The sequence below is a fragment of the Catharus ustulatus genome, chromosome 24 (assembly GCF_009819885.2).
Source record: "Catharus ustulatus isolate bCatUst1 chromosome 24, bCatUst1.pri.v2, whole genome shotgun sequence".
Taxonomy (NCBI): domain Eukaryota; kingdom Metazoa; phylum Chordata; class Aves; order Passeriformes; family Turdidae; genus Catharus; species Catharus ustulatus.
Genome location: NC_046244.1, coordinates 7,936,823 through 7,960,538, shown reverse-complemented (window position 1 = coordinate 7,960,538; position 23,716 = coordinate 7,936,823). Strand labels below are relative to the sequence as shown.

Here is a 23,716-nt window from a genome sequence, read left to right as displayed (position 1 = left end):
GAAAAATCTAGATTAGAAAGGACTGTGGAATCACTATGCATGACAGCTGCAGCAATGCTGCCATGCCATTACCTTACAGCTGCTGTTAACAACCAGAACTTTACCTGCAGACAGTCAGAAAACTACTTTTGCACCCTCAATTTATGCTTGTGCCACCTGCTAAAGGGACAAGTGCTACTACAAGTTTCCTTCAAATATAATTTTACTTACTGTACAATAAAAAATAAAAATTCAGCAACATCTTCCACATAAAACTCTGGCAATGATGCAAATACTTTCGGAACCTCGGGAGTTAAAGGCAATTTTATGCTGTAAAACAAAAGAGAGAAACAGGACAGTAAAGCAGCAGGGTTAAGCAGAAAGTGTCACGTGCTCACTTATGGAATTCTTCCATGGGAACCCTTTATCAGAAAGGGACTTTTTGGAACTCCATGTCAGTACTTCAAGGGGACCAAACACAGCTGAGGGAGCCCCCAAACCTCAAACTGAATAACAGACATATTGCATGCAAGGATGTGTGTCACCAACCACACAACAATGCACACTGCAACTAAAAACAATTCCAGAACTGCTAAATTCAGTGAGCAATCCAACATGATCTGAAATATCTTTGGTACAACTTACACAGATAAAACCTGACACTCACTTGGGATAGGCAGGGTCAAGAATGCGAAGCATCAGCTGAATCACCATGCCATAGAAGTTCAGGCATCTCCTGAGGAAGTTTTCATCCAGCAAACCAGCATCTGCACAAGCCTTGCACCTCACCAGTTTCTGCAGAACATGCACACAAAAACTAATCCAGGGCAAGACAGCATAAAGGAAAGTGAAGTCTCTCCAAGATAATCAATACATTATACAGTGGTCTCTTCTTACAATACACTCTTATGTCAAGAAAAAAGGGCACATAACCCCAACATAGCAAGTGAAATACAGCTGAGAGTTCCTGGGACAGATGGACATTTCACAAGCTTTATGGGAACAATGAATGAAAGAAGTAACAAATGGGGAAGTGGGGAAATGTGTGATTAAAGACATTCTGGTGCTACAGCTCAGAAAATTTGTGCCAATTTCTATAAGGAAAATCTAAACAAAATAGGCCTCCAAAAAGCACTCATCTCTGCAGGAATTCTGAGTGAGATCAGTGACTTAAGAGCACCTACTTGTGCAGGGACTGTGCACACCCCTGAACAAAGCACAGTCCCTTTGCTGGGTCTCTCTCCAATTCAAAAACACTGAATTTTCTAATTTGTGTTACTTTGAATCCTAAATTCACCACTGATGTTACATTCTATCCCAGCCACCATCCAGTGCAGCACTCCCGGGGTCAGAGGTTCAAAGCCACCATTTTCAAGTGGCACAAGAGAAGTTGCAGTTAAACATTAGGACACAAAGGCCACAGAACTGAATTATTTACACACCTTCAGCTGTGTCTTGCACCGTTTCAGCATCTCTCGATGCCTGGTGGCCAGAGGAGAATCCTTCCACTGACTTTCATTGTTTTTCAAATCTTCAACAGTCCTGAAAACCAGATGGAGGAACAGGTTATTGCTCTACACTTCTCAAGCTTCACTCCCAAGAAAACTCAGGCTTGTAGAGGAGTTCAGTACATGAACAGTCCATGATCTCCCTGTTGGTGTAAGGACAGAAGATCAAGGGGGCTGATGTTCCTCCCCTTCCATACTCATATTCTTACGTTGCCCCACAGAAAAGAGAACTTCAAAGTACATTGCACACACCATTTGCATTAAAAAAGTTCTACATATTCACATCTCTTAATCCTTTTCAGGAAGTGCAGCTGATTAGAGCAAAACTCATGCACTGAACTGCACGAATGCATGAATGCTTTTCATCCCTTCTCTAAACACAAATTCTCTTCCACATCAATCTCTGCCTACAACAGACAAATATCCAGTGTAATTTCTTTACTAACAAGATCTAAAGACATTTCCAGTGTTGCAAGCAGCTCAGCAATTCATGGAAAATGCTGAAGCCTAAGCTCCTATTGCTCAGTAAAGCCAAGAGCTCTTCACTCTGCACTGCTGGAGGGGGACTGCTGCATCAGCAACTCCTGTTAAACAATTCTAAATAAGGAAAAAGCAGCAACTCCTTTTTCAAGCCAACATATGGCTTTTTTACAAGTAATCCACAGGCTGTTTATAGGAAAATAATTTTTCCTTTAACATATACTGACTCTTCCTGCTCTGCTCTTTGCTGCTTCCCAGGTTCTTGGCCTGCATATGCCTTAAAAATGAAATCATTTCAAATGCAGTCCAAAAATCCTGTAATGAACTGATGGCATTACTGCCAAGGAACATTTACCAATGAGTGCAATTATAAACAATGGAAAATACTGATGACACAAAAATCTGTTCTAATTTTAACAGAGTATTCTTCAAGGTTTAGCAACTGTAAAAGTCTATTTGAGTTTATGCCAAGAGAAATGGAAAACAGGAGTATCTTCATGGTAACACCACAATGTATTCATCATTTTAAAACAGTACACCACATGCTGAATTACATGTAGAGAACAACACTAAGAATTCACTGCAGAAGGCTTCTTTCCCCTGTCCTGAGAGGATGACAAACTGTCTCAGAAGCTGAGGGGAAAAAGGTAAATATCTTCTGGGATGTTCAAAACAGCCCAAGCACAGCTCGCAGTGTCTTGTTTCTGAAAGCACAAGTCACTGCCCAGTGAGGTGATGATCAGACACAGAACAGGACCTGCACTCTCCAGCTCTGCCAGGCAGCCTGAGGCACTGCTGCCCACACCACACACGAGTTATGAGGAATGGTGTCACGAACCCTACAATGTTCTGAGGAGTGTTACCTTTTAAACAGAATGGTCTTCTCACCAACTAGAGCTGCCTCGTGTAACCAAGACCTCCATCTTACTGTTATGTGAATTCCTGAGTCAAGCCACAGTCCCTCCAAGCACCCAAAACTCCCCCAGGGCCCAAAGCAGCAGAGAGCTGAGGCGCTCTGTACTCAGCACTGGTTCCACCTGAACTGCCATTGCAATTTCAGCCATTTCTGAGTCCCTGCCCTGCCAGGGCAGCCCCAGAGCAGACCTGTTGAGCTCCCGGATGGCGCGCAGCCGGCGGATGTAGCGGCGGCAGCTGGGCAGGATGGACAGGTGGTGCGCCTGCAGCGTCAGGAAGAAGCATTCCGTGGGGAACTTGGGCTCAGAAAACAGAGATGGATCCCTGTCTGAAAACCAAAAAACAGCAGAGGTGAGTAAGCTAAAAAATGAACTGCTTTATCTAGGGTGAGACCTCAAATTCAACTTCCTTTAAAACAAGGAAAAGCAGATAGCATCGAGAAAAGGGGTTTAGGAGAAGGGAATTCTTTACTGGAATCAAGCACTGCCATGTACCTCCGTAACAAAGGGCACAGTAACGCTTAACAGATGGCAGTAAGAGTACTAACAAAGTTCAGCAGTCCAGGCTGCAACCTCCTCCATTGTTGCTTTCACTCTTGTCTCATCTGTGGGGAGCTCGATTCGACACCTGGGATGGAATATGTACATGGGATCAACCGTTTCCAGCTTGATCTTGGTGCTCAGCTGCTGCAGGACCCAGAGGAAGTTGAGCATGAAGCCATCTGTGGACACCAAACGATCATCTGTCTGTGGGGGAGAGAGCAAAGGGCTGAGGACATGAGCTGACAACTACAGGGGGATGCACAATGCCAAAATCCCATCCCTGTGGTTTCACTGGAGCCAGGCCATTCCATATCTGCCCTGCACCCTTCACAGAGCCCAGACAGAACCCAGCACTGCACTGGGAAAACGTGTGTTAAACACAATCTATTGGAATGGTGCTCTCAGAAATGGGGCAGGGCAAGTACAAAGCTTTGAACATGTAATATAGAAGCCCTGTTAATGAAGTGACATCTCAGTTCTAAGAAAGGAAACAAACTGTTAAAATAGGTAAAACAGATTAATTTCAGAAATGGAAAATGTATGGAAACAAAGAAGACAGGGCTTCTTGCCTGCATAGCAGGCACCCACAATTCTTTTTGCCTCCATTCCAGACCACCACTGCATGAGCCATCTAGTGCTGTTTGTGGCTGGATGAATCACAGGAAGAGCATTTCCCTTTATTTACCTGCATTTGGGCCTTCTTCATGTTGGCATTGACCACAGCTGCCATGTAGCTGAGAGCTGCCTCCCGGGTGTCCCCGTTCAGCAGGATACTGTGCAGGATCTTGAACAGCTCTTGCTGCAATTGCAAACAAACACCTCTCAGCATCACAGTCCTGCTTTCTGTTTCTGCATTTTTATGTTCTACAAAATCCACAAAACTCAGTAAAGCTTCTCTTATAGTCTTATTGACACCTTTATTTGCATCTGTTACTTATGGCATTAGTTAACCCAAAGATGTAAATACAAGAGCAGTGCAACACACTACTAACACAGTTCGTATTTACTCATCCTTTAACCTGACCTCTAACTCATGACTAACTGATCTGGTATTTTCTGAACTGGCTTACAGCCTTAGAGAAATATTCACAGCACTCTAATGTTTTTCCCCAATTTGTTTCAGCCATGTTGTGAAAGATTTGTGGTTTAAGACAGAAGCTAGTTTTTTTAGATTATATTTTTATCTATGTCAAGAGCACAAACCCCACATATTATGCTTTTTTTAATAGAGTGAGAATACTTACCCTTGCTAATTCCAGGTAATGCTGCAAAGACTGGCTAACAACCCGGGTGTTCTCCAGAGTAATGGCAGGCCCTGAGAAGTACTTCTCAACTACTTTGTTCTGAAAGTAAGATGAATATTGGCACATGTATGGAAACGTTCTGGGGCAGTAAAAAACCCCTCACAACAGAAGAACCCCACCATGATACTGTCAGCATCCTTCTGTGACACTTACATCATCCTCAGCAAAGACAGACAGGCTGAAGAAGGCCCCAAGGTAGGAAAGTCTTTGCAGTTCTCTTCCTGCACCTGTGCTTAAAGATTTGGGCAACCACAAGGGCAAAGAGACAACCTAAAAATAGGAGAAACAGCAAGTTCTTCAAGGCTGCTGTGTCAGCCATCCTGCCCTGCCACAAACCCTCGAACCTCCAGCACTCAGCCATGCTGATGGCAAAATGGAAACATCTCCTCAGTGTTCCAGCAACCCAAGCCACTCACGTTTGCCCCAGTTTTAATAAATTCTCAGGGTGAAGGACTCCCTCTACCAGCTTAATTTAAATTATTTTGCATGAGAAGCTCCAGTAGCTCTTGCTTAGAGTTCTGGAGAACATTATCAACAAGTACTGTACAACACCACCAAAATCAGTGACATGGTTCTTCTGAGTTTTTCCAAAACTCAAACCAGAGACACTCACCAAACTGCACATGGGGTGTGTTTTCCCAAACTTGATTTCACAAAGTTCGCATAGTGCCTATAAAGAAATCCCAGTAAAAATTACTTTTTGAGTACTTCCTAAGTAACCTGTCTGCAACAAACAAGTCTACTGTGACAAACTGCTGAAAGAGCAGAACCCTTCTCCCTTGATCTGTGGAAAAACTTCACAATCACAGTGAAGATGTCCAAAGAGAACTAAAGCACATCCTGCTCCCATTTTAGCTTTTACATCTGCTCCAAGTTGTCTCAAAAAAGCCAACAGGTCTCACAGGATAACAAATTATTGCACTTATTTCAAGAATTAGCTGTGCAAAAATTGTTGTTTGCTCAGAACATGACAATGCCTGTGCTGGACTCCTGACCTGCCCCATTAAAACCAGTAACAATAATCAATAGAGTAATTGTTTAATCCGTACACCAAGGCCTTTGTCTCCTGAATCAGAGCGGAAAAACGTCAAATGAACACAGAAGCCAGGACAAAGAATCCTATCCAAGATCTCCAGCTCACTTTCAACTGCAGCACAGAAAGAAGGAAGCAGTGGTAACAGAGAATTCTGAAACACAAAGACACTGCTGGCTGTCCCACTTGTCCTGTGTTAGGTGCTCTCACTCTTTGCTTACACTACAGTGAGTGACTACTACCCCATCCTTTTGTGCCAACTAGAGAAGGAAAACACAGACTCATTTTCAAGTAGTCCTTCTTTGCAGACAACAGCCAAATTTGTAGCAATTCAGAGATTGGGAGGATAACAAAAGAGCAGGAAAACAAAACCAGAAAAATTAATGTCTTTTGCCAAGTACCAGAGTTAGTCAGTTTGATTTGCAGCACCCCAGTCCAGCTGATTTCCTTAAGTACAAATTAAACCTGAGATGCTACAGCCTTTTTTGGCATCATACACTGAGGATCCTAAAAGGATCTGAAGGTGTTAAGTTGACAATGCTCAATTTGCCAACTTGCCCTTGGGTGGCCCAACACACTTTGCCATACTTTGTTCATGTTATCAGTGAACATAAAGAAACTGCTCCTAGAAATGGACAGTCCTTACCATAAGGGGATATTTAAAATTGTCACTATCGAGGGAGCACTCTTTGGAAGCCACAGCCAGGCCTTGTAAGATGGGAATAAAGATCTGTAAAAACACAAGCAAATTACTTTACTCAAGAACAGGAAACAATCAAATGACTCTACTGCCATACAAAGCATGAAATGCCTGTTCACTCTTCAAACAGTGCAACTTAAACAAAATAAAAACTAAGATATTTTTTTAAATTGTACCAGTTAAGCCTGAAGGCTTTAGAGAGTATTCAAAGCTAAAACCCAACTTGTTTGCTATTTAAGCAATGGAGTGTTGCTCCACTGAGTTCCCTGCCTGGTCTGTGTGTTGTAAACACAAAGGAGAGCACAGCTCTGTACAGGGGTCCAACAACCCACTGCCCACCTGTCTGTACACCTGGGGCCCTGGCACAGCTCTCATTTTGCATGATGTGGAAGTTGGTGAAGATAATAAGCAGCAGTCAAGGGTTGTTAGGAAAGAGGAAGTGACTTGACAGGAACTTATTAATCAGAAGTAATTATATCCATTTAGTAAGTTCCAGTTCTGACAACTACACCCTCACAAAACAAACCCAGAGTAATTCTCTAACAACAACAACAGGAGTCCCACTGAATTTTAAAGTATATTGTGTTGCTCCTGTGAAGAGACAAAAAATTGTTATTAAATCATATTCCAGAAAAGCACTATACAGATGGCCATGTGCTTCAGCTCCAGGAATGCTTCTCATCTCCAGGGCAGGACCTTGAACACTTTTACAACTTTTTGTCAATCTTAAATGTACTTTCAACTACATGAACCTCTACTAAAAGGAGTCCAGACAGAAACATAAATTATTAACAGTTACTTGCACTACACATAAAAATTATCTGCTGTCATTCTTTGCAAAAGTGGAAGGGTCAAATGCCATTTCAAAGGCCCCTTTCCAGTCAAATCACACCACCTATGGGAGTGCTAATTAGAGACAATTGCAACCTTACTGATCTGCTCTCCAGCACACAGGCTGGAAGTTTGCTAGCTTTTATCTTAATTATTTGTCATCTCAGTGAGCTACTCTGACACACAGAACAGAGCATCTTGTGTTTCTCACACATTTCCTCTGTAAACATGGAGAATTACTGGACTAGGATTTGTAAAGTGCTCTTAGCACCTTGGATACAAATTATTAAAGATGCAGAGAAGGGTAAAGATTACAAGATGGAAAACACCATAAATCTGAGTAGGATTACAGAAGATTGCTGCCTTACATTTTTAGGAATTTGGTAAAAAGGATGAAAACCAAGTGCCTGCACATTCCAAGTAGTCCACTCCTACTTAATGTTGCTGCTTATTTGCACTTTTAATACTTAGAATCAGCAAATACTGAAAGTCAACCTTTATCACAAAATGCTAAATGAGTTAAAAAAAGAACAAAATCAAACTCCAATTGCTTTAACAGGCTGCTAGTCCTAGAGGTAATGGCTAGAGGACTATGAGACACTGACAAAACTCAGGAAATCCACTCTCCTGGATACTGCAAATTATAAAACCATGTGCTACAGCTATTTTTCACCTAAGCCTTACCTGTTTGAACACCTCTTCATCCTGGTAAGTTGTTCTCACCAATTCTTGAATGAAGCCAAATGGGAGATTCCTACACAGCATATATGGTACCAGCAAAGACTGCTGCTGCAATGATCTTAATTTGTATTAAAAAAAAAAAATAAATTAAAATCTACTGCAGTAGTATTTGCAAAAACATCAGAGCAGTCACATGCAAGGATGTGTCTGCAAGCACATTACCAACATCTGGATACACCCATTCCTTTCAGAAGTAACTAATCTTGTCTGCTCAAGTTACTTGGGGAAAGGTTATTCTCAAACAGATGCTGCTGCCAACACCTCACTTCAGTTAGTGAGGCTGGAAGAAAACAACAGCTTTTCTGTAGTAATTGGCTACTCCTTCTACCCCTAAAAAAACCCCTTTGCTAAGATCAACTGGTGAAGAAACAACATTTTTTACATGAGTTTTTCCAGATTAAAAAAGAACATAACATTAGTCTTTTCTGTTCCCCACCAACTCTTCACTTTAAAGCAGCAAACTATTCCTCTGGCACATAATTCTCCTGCTGAAACACCTGACCTGAGTTTTCTAATCTAATCCTCAGAAGGAAAAAAGAGGTAACTGTCCTGATTAACATCAGCTGCATTTACCTGGGTTGTGTTAAGGATCCCTGTAGCACCAAAGCAGCGTGTGAAATGCACTGGGATCGGATGTTGCTCAGTAACTGGCTAACTGTTGGCTGGCTACACATCTGATAAAAATAACTTTATTTTAATACAGATCAGAAATTAAATACAGCACACACAGGAAAGATGATAAATTTATTTGTGCAGTATAAATGTAATATGCAAACTAAGATTAGAACTACTCCAGTTAAAACCTTCCAGATTATACACAGATAGGGTTGGTTGGTTGTTTTTTCCCCCAGAAGCAAAAGTTTGGAGTAGAATACAGAACACTGAGAGGGAGCTGGTCTCATACAAATGTTTTACCTGGAATAAACTTGGATAAAATGTAGTAGATTGAAAAGGGAATGATTTCTAAGAGTGTTTATTTAAGAGATACAAAACACATGCATCACTCAAATTTGATGAATTAACAGGAGTCGAAGGGCCCCAATAAATTCAATAAACCTATTTCTACAACAAAGCTACCAAGAAATATCATTCCCAGTGACTTTCCCCACTGCTGAGCCAAGGAGTGTTTGTGACAGCACTGGCACCACCTCACTCATCTCAAACATACCTTTGGTGCTTTTCTCTCCTCTATTCCAACCCTGTCAAAACACTCAATGAGGTAGTTCAGCATCTCTGTCTCCTTACAGCTCTCAATGGTGAAGTGGTCACTGCAGGAATCGGAAACGCTCGAGCTGCCAGAGCCCCCCACACTTTAAAACACACAGAAAGCAGAAACAAAGCATTAGGTGGAGTTCTTCACTTGTGCACAAACGGTTCATCAGCACTGCTCTGCCAATGCTCTGAACACTCCATCCCATCACACACATGGTCAGTGCTTCAGGTCATTGCTGGGATCTCTGGAGAGCTCTCCATGGGACAGCTTGTCCAGCCCTGGAAGCTCAGAGCTGTAAATGCCTTCTTAAATAAGTGCCTGAAAGCCACAAGGTGCACAACTCTGGTGGCAATCAGCAAATCCTGACACCAGGACACCACAGCCCTTCCATGCCACCACTCAGAACGGCAGAAACGGCAAAATTGTGTTAACACCACCAAGCCCAGGAGGCAGGAGCCTCCAACTGCTGGAAGAGACCTGGGCTGACTCTCAGTGCCCTAAGGAAAAAGAATCAATAAAACAGAGGCAATACATCCAAGCTGCTGCTGCTTTTGACACTCCCTCATTCAAGATCATTTCATTTCAACTTAGTTCATTTCAGTTCAGTAAAATACAAAATTTCATTAATAGCACAGCCTCAGAGGGGAAAACCCTGATATTGTAAACACAAAAACTCAACCCACAAAACCAAAACCATCCTTGAGATGGGAGAAATTGAACAGAAAAGTGAGAACAGACCCACAACTCTGAATCTCAGACTTGTTATCTCAACAAAAATCTTCTCTACATAACAGCTTGACAAAACTAATTAAAAGCAACATCCCCATTTTGCAGAAGAGACTAAAGACATGATATAATGACTTTATGTAAGTGAAATCTAAAAACCAGCAATTACTTGGATGGTCTGCTGCAATTCTCAAAAAAAAGTCTGTGTAGAGTCAGGATAGATTTGAATGAAGACCAATTGATAAGCCCCAGATCTTAAACTGGAAAATAAGGCTACAGGTTTCCTTAAATGCAGCTTTTAAAATCGTATTTAAAACTACAAACTGTCAGAACTGGAATTTCCTTTAAACTGTAAAATGATTTACATTTCTATAATTGAGCCAAACAAATCTATTGTGCAAACTTTACGGTCCAACAATGAATCCAGGAAAGGTTATTGCTGTTCACGTGCTGAGCTACCAGATGCTTAAGAAACACAACATTCTAATAGCAGCAATCTCTGTTTGCAGAGAGATGTTTTCAGTTATTCAATTAAAATTAATCCATGTAAAACACAGCTCTATTGAAATAGTGCTCAGTAACCACAATCATGCACATGGGGTTTTCTAATGGTCTCTTTTAAAAATCTCTTGACATCTCACATTTAGCTTTAAAACTACTCTTTTAAGTACATAAATTTATATGAAAATCTAGTTCTACAGTCATTCTGCTGAAGATTTCACTGCAGCAGTAACTCCCAACTAGTCTAACACAAAGCTCATACATCCCTCACACACACTGAATGCCTTGGTGTTTTCAACATACCAGTTGCTGCATAGTTGTACAGCCACTGTGTTTATATTCTAACAACTTACTGCTGTCTGCAAAATGCCAGGACACAATAAACACACTAAAACCCCAGAAGCACAGCAGAGATCCTACCCAAAGCTTGGCAACTCAATCCAACATTCGGACTGAGTCACCAACAGGATAAAAACTAAACAGAACAGTGGGGAAAACAATCCTAAATTGCACATACACAGAGCCCTCCTAGAGCTGTGTTATCAGGTTCACTCTCCTGACATCAGACTGGAGCAGAAAGAGGAGATGGAAGGTGCACATGACCCTTGTCCCCATTTTCCACTTTTTCCTAGGAAAACAAGCACATGATGTGCCAGGGATTTCAAACCACAGCCATGGGTGAATACCATTCCTTCCACTCACAGGGCCAAGAGAAGCTCCACTCCAGCATCACCTCAGAACCACGTTCATTAGCTCAGAGATTGCATGGTGAGCATTTCCCTTAGTCATGCCTCCAAAGGAGAGCTGACTAATGCACTCATTACATGTTTACACACCAACCTAACGAGCCAGCCAAGCCACATCCTCGCTCCAGGTGCTCCCCAAATGACTTTGAAGATCACTGGGCACTACACAGGCTGTTAGTTCCTACACAACCAAACATGCAGGTTACATTCTCTTTCTCCAATACCTGGACCCAAACTGGACACAAGAAAAATCATCGTCTTCATTTTCTTCATCACTACTGTCCTCAGACACATCAGAAACAGCAAGAAGGAGGAGGGAGAAAGGGTTGTCGTATAAACTACCACAACAAAAATGGAAAAGGCCATCAGATTTTTTAAGCCAGAAGGAAAAGTAAATGGCAGCTTTTCTTTATAGGTCTGTCAAAAATCGTCTTCTCTAAACATGCAGGTAACAGGAAACTCCATGTTAATAAACCCAGGACCATACTAACATGCTCTGTTACACTATTACAAGTTATTCAGGTATCATAAACACCACACATGTACAACCCAAAAATTGAAAAAGAATTGTTGAGAACCAAATAATATTATGGCTGAAGTGGAATGTTAAGACATGACTGAATAATAAATATTATAATTCTAAGCTAATGACTTTAAAGCCATGGTCTCAAAACCTTGTGTCTTTGTTTCTCCCTCCTGCAGGAACATGGGATTCCAGGAACAGCCAAGAGAGGAAAAGCAATGGTACTTAGCCTGGCATTCTGAAAAATGCTGATTTGTGATTTAAATCTGTGCACCAGGGAATCAAATCCAACCCAGTCCAGCAAGTAACAGCATTCAACAAATTAACTAAGGCCCTACTAAGGAAACTGATTTTGGAGCAGGAGTTTTATGTGGTTTACCATCCAGCAGCAGCTACTGAACAGAAAGCTTACAGTTTAACTAGAATGGATCTACGAAGAGGAAGAAAGTGAAACCATATTGCTTCCTTTAAAGTAATTACATCACACCTCAAATGCACACAAGCAGGTCAAAGCCACCTGGTTAGCAAGTCAAGGTATTAGCACAAACCCAAAGACAGGAATCAGCTCGGGGTGAGTAGGGTGAGCTCAGCACAAACAGAAGCTCCTGCACACTGCAGGCTGATGCCACACCCTGCAGAGCACACAGCAAACACACTCTGCTCTTGTGCAATACCTAGGAGGAATCCTGCTCTGAAAGGAGGGACGCCTGCGCAGGGCACCGGGTGAAGCAGCAAACAAAGGTGGGCCCATGGCTGTGGGCCTGTGCCTGGATGTGATGGCTGGCATGGCTGGAGGGCCAGCAGCCACGGCTGGAGGACTTGGAGAACTAGATGGGATGGAAATGCTCAAGGAACGAGGGGTGGCAGCAGCGGCAGAGCCTCCGGAATGGGCCACGGTGTAAGGGCGGTAGCGAGGAGAGGAGGGCTGCGGCCACCAGGGGCTGCCTGCTGGCAACTGAGAGCTGACAGCCACGGGAGCCACTGCTGGGGGGGCAACTGAACTGGCTGGTGGGGTAAGAGATGAACCAGTCATTGGTACATAGCTTGTGAAATTGGTAGGAGGAGCTGGACTAGTCCCATAGAGACTAAACCAGTTACAGGGGAAAAAGAAAAAAAAAAAAAAGCAACAATTTAGGATATGTAGAAAAAGGGTGAAAAAGATAAAATGAGCAAGAGAAGTTCTTGCCCTTCTGATGACTCTTCAATATTTTTGCAGTTCACATACATTATTCTTTTCTACTGTTGTTGAATAAACCTATGTCACAATCTACACACTTTTAAAAATCATGGCCTTCGTGATGCAAGTTAGGGATATTTCTCAGCAGAAAACAGTTACATGGCTTGAATCTATCAAATACCATCCTAGCCATGGCAGTGTAATCAAAAACGGTGAAATGGAGGGACACGCACATGAAAAAGAGTGAAAAACTTTAAAAATCCGTTCTATTTATAGTTCTTGGGACACTTCTATGCCCTTTTCTCTCTTCTAGTCTACCAACCAGCATTCAAGTGAAATCAGCATTCAGTTACAATCAGAAGTCACCTGGATAACGAGCTGGAACCAAAGGAGCCCACATTACAGAACATGGGGCTGCTTCCAGGGTTGGAGCCCATATTTAGGATGAGGCTTCTGTCAGGAGAGCGGGCAGCTGCAGCAATGGGCTGGGAGGTGGCTGTCAGGCTGGCAAAGGGGTTCTCGTCCCTGGCCTGCGTGGACATCATCAGCACTTCCATCAAAATCTGCCCAATCAAGTCCTTAAAATCTGAAAACACTGTGAACAAGAAGAGAATCAATAGCCTCACCTCTGGCTTCACCTACACAGGAGTCAGGTGTAAACATTAGCAGAGAAATAAAGGACAGAAACAGACTTCTGTGAATTGAGTGCTGGTTTTGGCAAAAACAACCCACTGACACACCTGCAATTATCTCTGTCTACATTAACCTAAGTTCTGGAATTACAGCTACACAAAAAATACAGCCTTTATGGCCAACACAGAAGATCAGAGATGACCTAATGCTCCTATAGTTAGTTATTAAAATAGTCTTGTGTGTTGCACTTATATTTTCCCACCCTGCTGTTGAGCTGGGCAAGTTCTGTCAAAGAACAGAAAACAAAACATGCACATACTCCACACATATAAAATAACAATTGTTTTGGTCATATCTTACAGCTAACATAGAATATCTAGTCTGTTACATAAAATAATCAGGAATTTTTGGCTTATCAAATTAACTGCTAGATCTACTATGATGCAAGACAATCCTTCAATTCACTAAAATATTTCTGAAAAAATAAACTGAAGCAGCAATGTGCTCTGGATCAGCACATAAGTTTGAGGACAAAAAACACAACCAACAAGAGGAGAGCAATTGATTAAAAGAGGAATGATGAGCCATCAGTCCCACATTCCTGCTCCAAGATTCCATTTCCTGCTACATCTGCTGACAGCAAATGTTGAAATTGAGCAAAGGCCATAAGTAGGTGGCTCTGGCATTGCAGCAAAGGGATAAAAAGGTAAAAATAAAGAGTGGGGAACGTGCCACTCAAGAGAAACACCCCTGCCAGTGCCTCCTGCTCAGGTACCCACCTTCCTTCGGGTTCTGCTTGAACTGGGCAGAGAGTGAATTCAGGAAGATAACGTCTCTGTCTCGGTCCTTCCAAGAGACTCTGAAGATCTTACAGACCAGCTGTAGAGCTTGTTCCTCTGACACTTCTGACCCTGACAGAGGCTCCTGGGGGGAACAGAACAATCACCACCTGATCTGCACTTGTATTGATCAATGTACAATCAGGGTCAGATCTTTGTTAAGAGGTTTCAGCTTAACTCATAACAGCAGATTGTAATAATTTTCACTGACTTTATCACTCTATCAGTATTCCACTGATTTCAAGTATTTCTACCTCCTGCCTGTTTCTGTGAGGTCCCATTTCTTTATGGCTCTATTTCATGTGGGCCTTGAAACCAAATCACAAAAAGGGCAATTTGAGGAGTGGATTAGAGCTTTGTACTTGCTTTCTTTTCCTACTTTAAAGGGTTCTACCATCTCTAAAACTTGATAGCCAACTCTTACAGATTTTCTTCTAATATCTAGAAGAAAACACCTTATTTACACAACATTGCTCCAGCACACAACATACATTTGAAGCAATACTTTGTGAGTAGGCCACCATGTGCTACACAAATAAGATGCAACAATCTTCAAAGTTGCTTAAAAAGTGTTTCTTCAGGCCTAGTCTGTATTAAAAAATTGATGTGGGCATTAACAGTTCACTTAGTTGTAGGATATAAAACAAATTATTTTCTTCAGTTTTCAAATCTCTTTTGTAAACCAATTTCAGATATCAAAATGCAGCTTTGATATTTGAAGTTTTGACCTCTTTTTTTCCCCTTCGTGCAAATTTGAATGAGAAAATGCAGTGAGGAAATTGTTTGCAGATGACACCTGAGGGCTGGCTCCAGGGTTAGTTCCATGCTCTAAAAAGCATGTGTTCAATGGATGGAGGTGACTGAGCTCACAGCTGCTCCAGGCAGCACCAGCCAGGCTCACCTTGTCTGTCAGACTCCGCTTCTCTCTGCGATCGTTCTCATCAACCTCCATGTTCTCGATTCCTGAATCCACATCCACCTGGGACATACTGAAGGTGAAATAAGAGAAAAAGCCCATTAACTTGTAGAAAGTTGCAGACAGTCCTCTGCAAGATGCTGAGTCCCCTTAAGCAGATGCAGCAGAGAAAGCAATGCACAAACAGCAATTAAAATCACTGGTTGATAAATGTTTCTCATATAACATTTGAGTTCTACATTTCTTCAGCAGGCAATACAAACTACACAGCTATCACACCCCACAACCTTTTCCTTTTAAATAGACTAGCTGAATTATCCCCACCAGACAAGCTCATCTCTTAATGTCCAAGACAATGCTTTGTCTTTTACCACTTAAGGTGAGGAACTCCCATTAAAACCAGGCTAGAAAAAGCATTGCAGTGGTTTAACAGTGGATGATTTTTAAGCACTAACCCTGCTGCGTTAACACAGCTGGGAGGGAGGAAGGGCAGAGCCTGACCACCAGCACTGTGCCATATCTGCCAGCTGTCCCAGCTGCATTTTTTACCTTTTCTCACAGGAGACACTATCAATGTCCATGCTCTGAGACCGAGAGAGGGACTGAGATTGGGTTTCAAGGCTGTTTGATGGAGAACTGCTGAGGGAACTCACTCCTTCGCTGCTCTGGCTTCGGTGGGCTACTCCTAAAGAAAAGGCACCCCCAAGATTACTGCTACAGCAGTGAGAAGGCACTACACATTATTTGGATGGAAAAGGAGAGGAAATACTGCTTTTCAATCCAGCTCTTAGCCATTCTTAGCAGTGCATTAGGAAATAAAAGTAAATAACCACATTTGACTACAGATAATCACATTTTCTACCTCCCCTTGCAGCAGCAATGTAGGAATGCTTGCCTGCATTAAACAAAGATAAACTTGCATCCATTAAGTGCTCAGAGTTTCACTCCTATAAAAATTGATCTCTTATGAGATTGCTCTGAATGCTACCCTGAGATGTTGTCAGAGCCCCTCTGAAGACTGAACTATCAGAATAGTACTGAACACTGGGCCACTACAATGGAGTTATACCATCAGTTATAAAGGGGCAACAAATATTCCTTGAGTTCTTCATCTCTCCTCCTCCCTCTTCCCAAAGAAAATCTAGTTAAGTCAGTGGACAAAAGAGACCAGAGCAAGCAGGGCTCATCAGGGCAAAGGACTGCATTGTTCTGCATTCCCTTGGGGTCTTACTCTTATAGCCAGGAAAATGTACTTTAACAGTGATGCTGCAGCACTCATTATCAGCCCTCCTCAACCCTACCTACCACCTCTTCACACTGATCTTCCAGAATTTACTTGCATCTGTATTTGCTAGATCAGGTACACAATAAAATACCCAACAGTTTAAGTTCCAGTTGTCACTGATAACACTGGTTTTAGTTTCTCTGAGGTATTTTCAAAATACATACAAAATAAGGAAGTTTTCCATGAAATTGATTCCTATGCCTGATCTCACCCTGACAGGCAACTCCTGAGAACAATGGATGCTTACAAGGACACTATTCTGCTGGAGCTGCTCTCTGTGTGTCCAAATGAATTAAAATCCTCTGCAGCCACTTTGGTCTGCTGCTGAAAGGAACTGCTGCAAACCACACAGCACTAGCTGAGTCTTCATTTGTGCTACATAAACACACAAGATAAACTGTTATGAATATTTTTTTCCTGATCCCTCCCCCAGTTTAACCATATCTCCTACCCTGATGTGAAAAAGCCACAGATTATTAAATAGCTGCACAAATGGCACTGGAGGAAGCAAACACCACAAACTCCTGCTTTAGGTCATCAGCCAGTCAGGTACTGTCCTGGGGAATTCTTAACAAGAAATCTCCAAGCTCTTCCCTGTCTGAGCACCTCAAACCACAGTGAACCTGTCTGCCAATACCTGAGCATTTCTACCTCCAGGCCCACATTTCCACAGCTCTGCTCTGCTGGCAGCATTGTTTATCCAGTTGTGCCCTAGATGGATCAGGACCTCCTCTGTTTGAAAAGTAAACATTTACTTTTCCCGTGTTAGTTTTCACTTGTACTAAGCCCACGATCCCCCTCACCACACAGCTGCCACAGACAGCAGAGGAACAAACACTCCTTTCAGCAAGAGTCAGACCTCAGCTGGACTAAAACAGCCCTGGAACCCAGGCTGAGGGAACACAGAGAGTGAACTCTGCACCATTCTTCAAAAACAGAAGTCACCTCCACCTCTGGGTTGCTGTCTTTAATCATGGGGACAATACAGAGTGTTAAATTCCATCTGCAATGAGTTTATCTCAGGAAATGCTTTTGATAGCTTTTCTCTGTCCTGCTTTGGATGCAAGGAAACAAAACAAGCAGGAAGGATCACTTCTAGGTACTTCTGAACAGAGCTGTAATTGAACTACAAGATAAAATACTCTACTTGCCAAAGGGAAAACCAGAAAATTCAAGAAGCAAATAGGTAAATGCTAATGAATTCTGCAAGCTCATCAAGGAGCACTGGAAAACAACTATTTCTATTAAACTATTAGAAATCATATTGAAAACCTGGTTAGAACCATCTTGACATTTGTTTTGTGGTGGTTTTGAGAACCTCTCAGCTTAGTAACACAACATGTAAAGCAATTTAAGTTTTCAGATAAAGATCACAATACTGGAAAACATGCCAACTTGTTCTGATAAGTTAGATAATCTGAAATCAAAATTAATTTCTGTTAGGTCAAATGTGGTATAAATACATGGATTTTGTATTCAGCTCTCTACAGAGCAACCCTCCCAACTTCCACTGCTTGCTGCATTAGTATGATTTTAACAGATCAGTTATTTGTTGCATCTTCTGAAATAAATACAATTCCTAAATATCCTGCCTGTATTCCCCCCAGTAAATGGTGAAATTGGCAAAGTAATACAAAGCAGAAAGCAAATACTTCATTCTTACATGACAATGCCCAGTCATAGTTTGCTATTTTTAATTGTGCTGAATGCTTGCAACTAAAGATCAAAAATTAACTTGAGACTGATTGCTAAAATGTACCTAGAAACCAATCAATAAAAACTGTGTTGCAAGACTTGAGAGGGATTTTCCGGTCTCCTTGACACACACATCTTTTCCATAATATTGTGTAATAATAAACTTTATTACAATCATCTTCAAGCTTTGGTGACCCATATTGTAAACGCCACCAGTTTACCCACACCTGGAAAACAACTGCAAACAGAATAAATGGAAAACCATTTATTACCTGGAAGATTAAAACCAAAAGTACCTTCATTGATGGTTTTGCACGTTTGTTTGTGAAATGGCTTTCAGCAAGAGCAGCAGCAGAGCGCTGCACAGAGAGGAGCTGGGAGGAGGGCACAGACACACTCGCAGCAGGAGCTGCAGCCTACCTGCCGCCCCGATGGGAGAGGTAGCTGGGGTCATGCTGTGCACGTTGAGGCCCAGGCTGTGCGAGGGTCCCGGCGCGGGGGCTGCGCCCGGCGGCCCCGGGGGGGTCTCTCTCTGCGGGGACGTCAGGGGGGTGCTGGGCTGGGACGAGGAGCCTCCTGCCAGCCGTGCCAGGCGCCGCCGCCGGATCTGCAGGGAGAGAACCCAGTGATGCCTCTGCCAGGACTGATCTGTAGGGACAGAACCCCAGTGATGCCTCTGCCTGGACTGATCTGTAGGGAGAGAACCCAGTGATGCCTCTGCCAGGACAGAGCTGCAGGGAGCAGAGCCCCAGTGAAACCTCTGCCTGCTGGGATCTGCAGGGAGCACAGCCCCAGTGAAGCCTCTCTGGACAGAGCTGCAGGGACAGAACCCCAGTGAAGCCTCTGCCAGGACAGAGCTGCAGGGACAGAACCCCTGTGAAGCCTCTCTGGACAGAGCTGCAGGGAGCACAGCCCCAGTGAAGCCTCTCTGGACAGAGCTGCAGGGAGCACAGCCCCAAGTGAAGCCCCTGCTGGGATCTGCAGAGAGCACAGCCCCAGTGAAGCCCCTGCTGGGATCTGCAGGGAGCACAGCCCCAGTGAAGCCCCTGCCTGCACCCCCAGCCCAGCAGGGCTGGCTCCTGCAAACACTGAAGCCTCACCTGAAGCCTGCTCAGGGCAGCTGGGCTGGCTGCCCTTGCTGTGCTCTGTGTCACAGCACTACAGCACCCTCCACGATCAAATTTTAAGTATGTATTTGCTGCCTGGGGAATCCACTTGCACTGGGAATGTGTTTGTCCCTCTAAGGGTTGTGTAAGACCAGTTCAGCGTTTACTGCTCAGCAATTTCAAAACCTGCAACACTCCTCCCCATTTACTTTGGCATTTGACAAACCCCGTTAATGTGATAAAAGGGACAACATGAATGTGACCTTTGCTTTAATTTCACACCACATGATACCAACACACCCGTGCTAAAGAAGGTCCAGTTGAAAGCTATTCAAGACCACCACTGTCCAAATTAATCCAAAACAGAACTGCAACTCCAAAAACATGCATCCTGTGTGCTGGACAGAAGCACCCTGACAAGTAAAGACAGAGTAAAAAACATGCTCTCATCACCTAGAGTGGCATGCCCTCAAAGAATTTTAATGTTACTTCTAAAACAGTGAAACACCTGCCTTCCAAATCCAACTACAGAAAACTGTTACAAACCCACTTCTTAAAAACTGTATGTGATCCCATAACACTATTATACATGAGAAATAAACAGACAAAATAAAACTTATAAAGCTAGATTTACAATGCTTCAAGCTTCACATAAACAAAAATCAGAAAATAAAGTATTTATTATCACAGGATAAAGCTTACATCTTTGGCTTGAAATAGGCCAAAATAAAAGTATCATATTTGAGGATGTCAACTCCCTGCAAAAATCAGCAATTCCTGTTATTCTCTTTGCATTATGACACTCAAGCATTGCACACAACTTAGAAGTTTTCATTTCTGCTCACACTCCTAAAGAACTGCCAGGCAACTGAAAGAGTGAACAAAAGACTTGTGTCAAGTCAACGTCTACACTACATTGCTGCATCATTTAATGGCCCGTGAAACCTACTCCAACAGGAGGAAGAACAGATCAAATTAAATCAGACTTCAAAAACTGTGGGGAAACAGTGTCTGGAACTACATCTCCCTCCACGACAGGTGTCACCACATGAACATGGAAGGCAGCTAGATTTTTTTTTAAGACTCCAAAAAACAGCTATGAATAGAATCTCTAATCCTTCCTCCTTGTCAAGCAAATAAATTGTTAAGTAAAAATAATACATTTTAGGGTCTCCCTCTTCTTCATTTGTACCTCATATTTCAATTTTTCAGTTTTCCATCCAAGTGCTTACCTGAAAAAACCCCAGAACTATCTCAGCCCTCAGAGGTATAACTGAGAAAATGTCAGCTACATGTCCCCATACCTGAATCCAAATTGAGTGTTCACAGCTTGCAAATACAACAAACACACACACAAGCACTCCATATGCACACCAGTGTCTGAAGGAGAAAGATGATTTATTTTTCTGATTTTTATGTAATTCATGTGACATAGAACTTGTCCACAACTGCTCACACTAATGCTTGCTAGCTGGCTCTAAATCAGATGTAAGGAAGGAGATATGTGAAGATAAAAAGGCAGAGATGATGCCAAATACATTTATTAATTAATTCACAAATATAGTCCAACTGATTACTCAAACAAGGTCCCCTCTCCATCCCCTCCCAGTGTCAGGCAGATAACTGAGGACACTGGTGGCACTTGGCATCCCTTCCCTTCCCAGGCAAGATCCATGCCCAAGTTACAGCAAATCCACCTGCAGTCAGCACTGCTGAAGCAGGACCAGACAAATCTGCCTTGCCTTTGTCACTCTCAGTCCATCAACCACCCTTTCCTAGGGAGCAGTCCCCCAGACTGCAACCTGCCCTGTAAAATGGTCTGAAGAGGGCCTAGAGCAGAAACCTGCAGACTCTGGGCTGCTCTGAGTTAAGGGATTGCAATAAAAACTGATACAATATTTTTCCTTGCCTCTTTCAGAATGATGGGCAAATTACACTTACCTTCCTTACTGCTGAACAAGGTAATGTTAAAATACAAATAAACTGAATATTTGTCCCACTGACAAATGCAGCTTTCACAGCCGAGGGTACATGGAGCACATGTTAAAGGACCAGATCTGGCTCTTGGATACCCCAAGCTGCCATATTCCTCCAGGTTTATATAAAATTATGACAGGAATCTGAAATTTGATCTGAAGACTAAGAAGTTTTAAGTAAGAGACAAAACAGGAAAAACATATTATGCTAAAAAGGCCGAGCACAGGCTGAAAAAGGTTTGAAAAGATGGTATGAAATTGGTGGACACATCCTACCCAGTTAACTCCCTGTCCCTTCAGGCTGAACAGCAGGGACAGGAGGGAAGATGGGCTTTATGCTGAGGACACAGCTGGGGACTCAGAACACACAGTTTGTTTGCACAACACAAGGACAAACGAGACCCCAACCTGTTCCCTTCACATAACACAAACACCAGGTCAGAAGTGAGGGAGCTCCCTTCAATTAACCTGTTCCCATTCCAGACTGGATGAATCCCCAAATTAGCACAAAGTAGCACAAGGCTGGTGGTTTAAAATAATGTTTTAGGGAAGTTTAGGGTATTTGAATAATCCCCAGCCCTCGACTTATGACAAAGCTGTTGTGTATCATTATGTTACCTAATAGAGACAAGGTTTTCAGTCCCAACTGTTACACGGGCATTGCTTGCTGCACAGCCCATCTTCCCTGCAGAGCACAGCTCCAGAACACTCAGTTTAAAAGCCTAATTAAAAAAAAAAAAACAACCTAATTGGCTGAATGTGAAGAGCACATTGCTTTTTAACTAGCACAGTTTTTGCTGGACACATCTGGACGACATCTACAAACAGCAGTTTTCAGAAATACATTTTTGATCTAAATGGACTTCTTAAAAGCTGTTAGCTCCATGCACCACAACAAAATACATAAAAACAGCACCCTGCTAAAGATGGTTGGCTGCTAATTTAATTTTGCACCAGGTAATAAAGACACAACCAGGAAGGCCAGTCCCTCAGGCTCACACACTCCCAGTTAAAAAAACCTGTACCAGTATTTGTATAGTGGTAACTGCTTAGTGAGACTCTAAAGAAATCTCCTATTCAACCATAATGCAGAACAGTTCCCAATCTGTACAATAAAGTGTAATTTGAATTGATAGCTTCATTTTTCTTGTATTCATCAGAGCATGTAAAACTGGTTTAAGAAATGCTTCATTGTTCTGGTGACAGTGGTCATGTTCTGTGCTCAGAAAATGCCTCTCAGAAATCACGTACACGTTGGAGATGACAAACTCACACCATTCTTTCCCACTTTATGCTACATTGAGCTGGATTCTGCTTTTTTTCTGTGAAGTCCCTGTTCTCATCTTGTGCTGTCTGCCGTGCTAAAACATACTAAGAAGGAAATTTCTTTTCCCCTCTCCTAACAATTTTACTAGGTCTGTAATAAATTACAATTTCTAGTGTATTAAAGCAAACACTGAGAAAATGCCCATGAGAGACACTGGCATTAATAGCAAGGGGAAATATCTTGTTGAAACTCAAATATATGTATGACCAATTGTGTATCTCTTCTTTTTAAGCTGCAACCGTTAGTGTCATATTTAATTATGGTTTGATAACACAAGATAACCTTATCTGTAAGAGCCTTGAAATTAAACTTCCGTTAAGTAGTTTTCCACCTTCAGTCACTGCCTGTAAAAAAGTCAGAATCTGAAAAAGTCACATATAGTACATTTCAGAAGGTTATTCTGTGATATACTCTGATCCAGGCCCACCGTGCCAAATAACAGCAAAGTGGAGATGTGGAGGAATATTAAAATCAACTCGGCTCTGACTCTTCAGTGAGCAATCCATTAATAACAAGAAGTGACACTGTGATTCTGTTAAAATGATACAAGACTGTCACAAGCAATCACCTAAAAGACCATTTGGTTTGGTCCTGGCTGAACAGGACAAGAAGGACGTGGAAAAGTCACTCGAGACAAACATTTGGCCAAAAAAAGGTGGATGAGTCCCCTCTGGAGAACTCCTTTCCTGCAGCCTCAGAACCATGATGCAGTGGTTTTGATGATGTCAGTAATGTGCTGAGGCAGTGACACAAATAAGCCTACATAGGTTAAATAATTCTGAAATTAATCATGAAACACCTCAGGATCAGAGCAGTTTAACGATGAGAAGAACTGCATGTAAACAAAGTACTCATGAAATACACCTGTAAAACTGGAGACCCTTTTTCCCAGCAGACTCACACCACCAGTGTCCCATCCCACCCCTCCCAACACGGGAACTGTTCTCCTTCTCCCAGTGCTTCCACAGAGGACCTTCAGCACGTAAACAGCACAAAGCATTTTCTCCTAGATCATGATGC

At 42.5% G+C, this 23,716-nt stretch overlaps 1 protein-coding gene across 1 annotated transcript in view; it reads right to left on the bottom strand.

Annotated features, from left to right (window-relative positions):
• UBE4B (ubiquitination factor E4B) overlaps positions 1–23,716 on the bottom strand; it is a 32,478-nt gene that overhangs the window by 7,664 nt on the left and 1,098 nt on the right. Inside the window, exons 2-19 of the mRNA XM_033079424.2 lie at positions 18,708–18,894; positions 15,857–15,992; positions 15,293–15,380; positions 14,332–14,476; positions 13,286–13,514; positions 9,202–9,343; positions 8,607–8,707; positions 7,977–8,091; positions 6,408–6,491; positions 5,342–5,398; positions 4,882–4,998; positions 4,669–4,767; positions 4,110–4,223; positions 3,430–3,628; positions 3,072–3,210; positions 1,422–1,521; positions 647–774; positions 211–309 (exon numbers count right to left, since the gene is read on the bottom strand). Coding sequence (XP_032935315.1) covers positions 211–309; positions 647–774; positions 1,422–1,521; positions 3,072–3,210; positions 3,430–3,628; positions 4,110–4,223; positions 4,669–4,767; positions 4,882–4,998; positions 5,342–5,398; positions 6,408–6,491; positions 7,977–8,091; positions 8,607–8,707; positions 9,202–9,343; positions 13,286–13,514; positions 14,332–14,476; positions 15,293–15,380; positions 15,857–15,992; positions 18,708–18,894 — 2,279 coding nt within the window. The remainder of the gene's footprint in view (positions 1–210; positions 310–646; positions 775–1,421; positions 1,522–3,071; positions 3,211–3,429; positions 3,629–4,109; positions 4,224–4,668; positions 4,768–4,881; positions 4,999–5,341; positions 5,399–6,407; positions 6,492–7,976; positions 8,092–8,606; positions 8,708–9,201; positions 9,344–13,285; positions 13,515–14,331; positions 14,477–15,292; positions 15,381–15,856; positions 15,993–18,707; positions 18,895–23,716) is intronic.